General features: G+C 32.0%; 1 protein-coding gene across 1 annotated transcript in view; it reads right to left on the bottom strand.

The window, feature by feature from the left end:
- Positions 1–5,347: 5,347 nt before the first annotated feature.
- LOC21405364 (short-chain dehydrogenase/reductase 2b) overlaps positions 5,348–7,516 on the bottom strand; it is a 16,797-nt gene continuing 14,628 nt past the window's right edge. The window contains exons 4-5 of the mRNA XM_010095536.2: positions 6,613–6,798; positions 5,348–5,794 (exon numbers count right to left, since the gene is read on the bottom strand). Coding sequence (XP_010093838.2) covers positions 5,417–5,794; positions 6,613–6,798 — 564 coding nt within the window. The 3' untranslated portion in view covers positions 5,348–5,416. The remainder of the gene's footprint in view (positions 5,795–6,612; positions 6,799–7,516) is intronic.

The following is a 7,516-nucleotide window of genomic DNA, read 5'->3' as shown; positions in this document are numbered from 1 at the left end:
AATCAACCCTCAAGAGAATTATTTATCTACTTCTATCTCAAGAATGAATGGATTCCATCTCGTATAATAACATTCCCAGCTACCTATTTCATCATGTCTCTAAAATACAAGGAATACGATTCAAGATCTCAGAATCCGTACCGAGTAAATCAAAAAACACAAATCCATAAATAGGAGTCAATTAAGAACTCAGGATTAAGATCATTCTATATATGACCATCAATAGACTCAATTAGAATTTCTATACTTAACAAAAATTATTAGAAATTCATATTGTGTCTGTGTCCTTGTTCCACATAATCTCATTATGTGAAATACACTCATTCAATATCTCGTCATATTAACAATGTGGATAACACCGTTCCATTCTAAATGGGAATGACATGTATTAATAATGTTTTAATTAAAGATTCTGAACTTTAATTAAATTCATTATGAACATCATTTTTTATTATTATCCTTAGACATTATCCTCTCGCATATAACACTTATATACAACGTTTAAGGTCACATAAATAATCATGGAATTTTCATTTGATATTCATAAAATATTCATAAATATATGCACATAAAATAATGAATAAACTCTTTTATTAAATAAATAATAAATATCATATTACATCTCATGCTTCTAGGACATTATTCCTAACACACTCGACCACCAGAGCCGCCGCACGAGTTGCCACGCACCGCCGCGAGTAGCTGGCTCTGGCAAGTCTATATTATTGAGGTTCCTGATGTCCTATCGAAGATCTGAGACCATACCCTGACTCGTTTCGACATGTTGAAAGCAACGTGACCTCCATTCGACCAAATTCAACTCTGAGAAAAATAGTACAGTACTGACTGCACGCTGATCAAGGCAATTTAGACTGAACATGTGAAGATCAGAATTTAGTGTTTAACATTTTGATGGTCCCCAAGGATCATTCATAGCACTCATGGTTCTTCTCAGAATTAGTTTCGAGGAATACACAGGGGGACACGACAGGCGAGGTACTACTGAGACCGTTTAGCTCGAAATCCAGGCATGTACAAACCTTGCCTACAATTTAATTAAGATAGTCTTTTAAAGCGTATGATTTTCACGAAATACGTTAACAATGAAATTCACAAGGTATGTTTTTGCTTATGTTAAACGTCGTATATGGTTTTCTAATAAAACTTAACGGTTTTCAATAAGCGTGTAAGTGAAAATCGTAAAAGCCGATATGCTAGACCTTTAATTTTACGATGTTAAATACAGACCTTAACACTATTATGTGCCCATCAAGTGCAGTAAAGTAAAGTTTATTAAAAGTTTAACCTATGGATAACAATTTAATTAATTATATTATATTAGACTTAGAATATGGTTAAAGAAGTTAATTAATTATTAAAATTAATTAACTAAATTATTAGACTTATTATATAGATAAGATAATTAATTAATTAGTTAAATACTAACTTAGTACAAATTTGTAAAGACAATTAAGGAAGACATAATTATGAGGATTTAATTAATTATTATAATAGAAATTACATACTTTCACGATTCTTAATAAAAATGATAAATACGTTCTAAGAAAGAATTTAATTCCTTTATGGCTATGCTAAATAAATATCGCATACAAAAAGTTAATCTCACCTTTTTAATGGGTGTTCTCACATAACTTAGCAGTAGAGGATAATAAATCTGGACAAGTAGATGATTTTGTTTTACTGAAAATCAGGTAATTAAGAATCTCACCTACAGCATGAAAATTACGGTTTTTAAAGTAAAATATTTTCACATGATTTACAAAATTACAATAAAGCAAGCAACGCAAACTAAAAATTTCACCTAACCATAATCTGGCAGTTTATGGCCAATAAATACGTAGTTTATTCTGATTTCATAGACAAACAAAAGCAATGCTAGTACAACAACTTGATTGAACATTATTCTTTGTTTTGAAGCAACAACGGAGATGCAGTAAGCAATAATGACAGGCTATGCTGTATAAACTACCATAATATGTTAATTTTGTAACCTTTAATGTTAGTCGGAGTTAGGACGGGCGAACTTCACAGAGGAGGTCGTTGGATCTGCTCCAAGATAAGATTCTAACCCGACTTTTGTGCGGAGGAAGGGCGACGAAGCTTCAATCGGTGCCGGAGAGAGGGAAGAGAGAGTAGAGTGGCGGACAAGGATTGTGAGAGAGAATGGCGGAGGGAAAAGAGAGAGCGACAGCGGGAAGGGAGTAAGAGGCTGATAATTTCAGTGAGAGAGTGAAGAGAGAGAGATGAGTATGAGAGAGAGAGAGAGAGAGATGAGTATGAGAGAGAGAGAGGTGAGAGAGTGACGAAAGAGACAAGTATTAAGGTTTTGAGTGAGAATTTTTACTTAAGAGTATGTTTGGTAGGAAAGAAAAGTAGAAGGAAGGAAGAAAGTGGAGGAATTTTAGGAGGGAAAATGAAAATGTAGATTGTTTGATAGGAGAGAAAAGATAAAGGAAGAGAAAATAGAGTGGAAAATAATACATGTGGGCCCCACTATTTTTTTTCTTTCCACAAGTGGGCAGAAAATGAGATGGAAAATGGGGACAACTCATTAAAGTGAGCAAAGTTACTAAACTACAATTTTCTCCGTCAACATCCAAGTAAAAAATTTAAGGGTATAAAAGTAATTTACGAGTAAGATTTTTTCTTTCCTCCCAATTTAACTTCCAATACCAAACAAGTGAAGGTAAACTCATTTTCTTTCCATCTTCTCATACCAAACAACATAAAAGAAAATCAATTTCCTTTCCATCATTGCTATTTTCCATCACTTCCATATTTCCTTTCTATCATATTTTTTGTCCTTCCTATCAAACATGTATTTTTGAAAATTTATGTGTTTGTAAATCTAGATTTACCTTAAATTGGTCTATTTATTTAATTTTGGCCTACTAATTTTAGTTCTTTCTACATCTTGACTAATTCCCTTCTTCTCCCTTAAATATTTAAAGTTAGAGTTGAAAGTTTGACTATCCGGCCTGAGTCACTCGGGTCCAGACGGTCCTTAAAAAATAAAATTAAAAAGAAAAATTATATTTGCATCCACTAAATTTATTAATGTCCCTATCAAATTATCATTTATGTTTATTACAATTAAACCCTATATTAAAATTTTATTAAAACCCATTAATATACTCCACATTAACTATAAATAAAAATAATATTTTTTTCACATTAATAAAAAATATACACCCACATTAACTATAATTAGAAAATATTTTTCAAACGACTAAAAATACCCCCCACATCTTTACTTACTCTAATTTCGTCTTCAGAAAGATTCTTACTATGTCGTGATTTGTTCTTCGGTGATTCTGTTTTATTGAAATGTGATAAAAAAAAAATTATTCCATATTTTTTAAAGTTGCGGTACGAGTGTTCTTGCTCTTGTTTAAAGATTCATTTATATATATATATATATATTCATTCATCGGCAATGTGGACACTCAAAAGCTGATAACTGAAAAACGTCTAGAACTATATTGAATAAAAGCAAAAAACAAAAAAAAACAAAAAAAATCACTGAATAAAACTATAACGCAGTGAACACGATAAAAAAGAACACAATAATTAAAAAAAGGACGATTGACAAATAAAAAACAAAAATAATTAATGAATTACAATATTTTTTAAAAGGAAATATAGCAATATTAACAGTTGAAAGTGATTTACTATTTTGTAAATTAAATCAAGCTTAAAGCTTAACGTTGAGTGGGGTATGAAAGGAGAAGGTTAAATTAGATATTAAAAAAATAATAATCTAGAAAAGATAGATTCTTCAAATCTTTATTAAAAGAATAATAATTGTTAGGGGTATCAATAAATTTTAAGAGTGTAAATATAATTATTTTTTAAGGGATAAAATTATTTTAATATCTTGTGTTATATTTAAATATGCTGGTAGTATCCTTTCTTTTTAATTATATAAAATGATAACTTATGGTATCTTGAGGTTGATTTTTGAAAGATGAAATGCCAAATTTACCCTTATCATTATTTTCTCATTTGACCTTATCTGTAGTTTTAGTGACACTGTTAACAATCCAAACCAATAGTGTCAACAATCCGATAGAGTTTTTTTATTATTGTTATTTAAATGGAATTTTGGGTCAACCACGTGAGAAAATAGTGATCAGGGTAAATTTGACTTTTCATATCTCAAAAATCAACCTCAAAATACCAAAAAAACATGTTCTAAAATAGTAAGGGTACTATTTTAATATTATTAAAAATTAGAGCTGCATGTTTAGTCCGAACTAAACGGGTTGGCCCGAGCCCAGCTATTGTTGGCCTGGACCCAGCTCGACCCTAAATGTTTTGGGCTTAGGGTCGGACTGGCTGATCCTTTCTCCTTTAGAGAGATTTTTTTAACGAAAATAGTAAAAAATATGCCAATATGAAAAGTTTAAGAAAGTATATAGGTTAACTTTTAGTTATAGAAATTAATAGGTCATAACTTGTCAAGTTATGGTTCATAACCAGATAAGTTATTGATAAATTTATCAAGTTATGGTTCAAAATCAGACAAGTTATTCATAAAAACCGTAAATTATGGACAATAACTTGTCAAGTTATGGTTCATAACCAGACAAGTTAAGGACGTAAACAATAATTTGACATATTTATTAACTTATGTAAACTATTGGCCTATTAATTTTAATTCATCTCAAGTCTTGATCTATTTTTCTCTTTCTCTCTTTTTTTTAAAAATACCTTATAAAATTTCAAATTGGGCTGGACTGGGCCGATCTTTTCTCCCAGCCCAGCTCAAAATTTTCCCCACTCACACCTCTATTAAAAAGAAAGGGAATCGACAAAATGTTTCGATATAATACAAGGTATCAAAATAATTTATTATTTTTAAAAATTAATTATCATGATAGGAGAAATGACACTTTGTCCGTTATTCGTGATGAAGTCCACGCCCCACGGTACGTGTAAAATTTATCCATTAGTATTGTAGATACTTGTTGAAGTATCATAAATATGTTGGAACATTTCTTCTTGCAAAAGAAAGAAAAACCATATAATTCACAGCTCACATTTTCGATTTATTTATTTATTTTTCGTTAAAAGATATTTATGACTCATTATGTATACTTGTCACTCCGTCATGAAGAGCGACCCAAATTTTGAGTGTGCAGATTTCTTGACTGAAGAAAATCAACATGAATTTTATAGCTTTTCAAATATGTTTTTTTTTTTTTTTTTTTTTTTTTTGCCGGCAATAAAACATTGTCCCAAATAGCAACATACGAAGAGACAAATCTCACTTCGAATGTCTGAAAATAATAATAATAATAATAATAACAGGAACAAGGATTCGAAGGGTTAGTGAAAGGAGGTTCCTCAGATGGACACTTTTTTTTTTTTTTTTGAGCGGAAAAATCAAGAGTCAAAACTCTGCCAACTGGGTTTGGTCAAAGTAGCGACCTGTTGGGCCCCCATCAGGTAAAAGGGCCACCATAACTGGGCCACTGGCCCCTTCTTCAACAGTTAATGGGCCTGTATGCCAATTCAGGTCGGTATTGACATAGCCAGGATGCACACAGTTGATGTACATGGTTGGATATTTCTTGGCCAGAATTCTGGTGTAAGCATTTAGAGTGACCTTGGAAATGCTATAAGCTGGCAGCATCATACACCATCCATTGGTTTCAAGTGCATTCTCTTTCAGATCATGAAGAAATCTTCTCAAAATTGCTTCCACTTTCTCTTCTGTTAGAGTTTCTATGTTCCCAAGCTCATTTCTTATGCCCTCGTTTGGAATTCTCTGCAATATTGTGTTTTGAGAGGAGAGTACTTTTAAAAGAAACAAATTAAATTTACTCTTTTTTGTGTGTGCAAATGACGCCTTGTTTATGGCTGAAGTGTATATAATACATGTAACAAGATTAAGTTCGTTTGGAATTAAAGAAAAAAAAAAAAATTGATGCAACCATACCGTTTAGCAAAAGTATAAAAAAGCACTTTGCACAAAGAAAATGCAATTTTAAAGTTATTTTGAGAAGCTGGATTTCTAACTTTTAGATTCCACTTCATTTTTATTAAAAGCACAACAATCTGAAACTAGGTATAAAACCCTCTTATTATTTGCGAAGTTATAGTCACAGCCCTCATTTAGTTCGCTAGTTTGAATTTTGTTGGTTTGAACTTTTTTATTTGAACAGAAAAAATTCAAACTACGTGATTTAAATTGTAGTTTGAATTGACGTTTTGATGTGTAGTTAAAGTTTTAATTTGAACAAGGAATAAAATTCGACTTTGTGTTTGGTATATGTGAAAAGCAGAGAGAGTGAGCACTTTTTACTGTTCAAAAATGGTTTGAACGGTTAAATTTGAGGGGAGAGCTAAACTCTAAGTTAAGCCGTTTAAGTCAGTTCAAACGGGGAATATAATTCAAACTGCATGCTTACCTAACGTCAGTTCAAACTGTGCTCATTGTTTAAACTAAGTTGTACTGAACTAAACTAGTGAAACAAACAAGGGCATAATCTCCTAGTTCATTTTCGATATTTTGTTCGTTATGATTAGATGGTGACGATAATCATGATTATGCCTAAATGATGATTGAGAAAAATGGTGACTTACTCTTAGCTCACTCCTGAGAGAGGAGACATTGACTATCCTTGCTCCTCCGGGGGAAAGCTGCAAGAGAGGAAGAAGAGCTTCTGTGACTCTTTTGACACCATAGTAATTAGTATTCAAGCACTCTTCTGCCTTTTCATATGTTTGTTTAATCACACCTTGAACCAAGTTGGCCACTTTCCCTGCAAGCTACACCAGCAATATTACCACAATTAGTGTAGTGACCAAGAAAAAAATCCCATAATTTTAATAATATAATTCATGTATTCAAGTCAAGGATTTTCCGGGAAAATCATTATACTATGTACATTTTGTGATTGAAGGATTTAGGGAATTAACATCTGCATTCCTAAATTCTGTAGCAGATTTCACGTTAAGTTCACATTTTTCCGATCAAGTAAATTCGATCGATAAATTCTCACCGTACTTTAAAACGGAAGAATTTCCAGTATAGATACAGTTAGAGAATCTTAATTTTAAGAATCTCCCAGCACAGTACAACCTAGCATCCAGAACCCGTATACAGGAGAAAATAACTGTCAGTATGAGTTTGGACAGTTTTAATGAGTAAGTTAAGGGAATGGACAAAAGTACAAGGTGTAGGTTAGTGTGTGTGATTTGATGAGATGTGATGAGAGAGGTGAATAGGACTAATGATTAGTTTTTTTTTCTCCTTTTTCTCTTCACTTGGCCGGCCATCCTTAGGAAGTTATATCCAAAAATTTTGGTTATATGTTGAGTGTGTTAGAAGGCTACAAGTTAAGGTGATGGGATGGTAGTGGTTGAAGGGGAATTAATGGCAATTTTGGCTTCTCCTTTTCTCCTTCCATAACCGGCCAAGATTGGGGAAAATTGAACCAAAATTTGGTTGATTGAGAGAGTTGATGTGGTGTTAAAAAAATAGTTT

Source organism: Morus notabilis, unplaced genomic scaffold (assembly GCF_000414095.1).
Source record: "Morus notabilis unplaced genomic scaffold, ASM41409v2 Scaffold306, whole genome shotgun sequence".
Lineage (NCBI taxonomy): Eukaryota > Viridiplantae > Streptophyta > Magnoliopsida > Rosales > Moraceae > Morus > Morus notabilis.
This window is presented reverse-complemented; position numbering and strand designations above follow the sequence as displayed.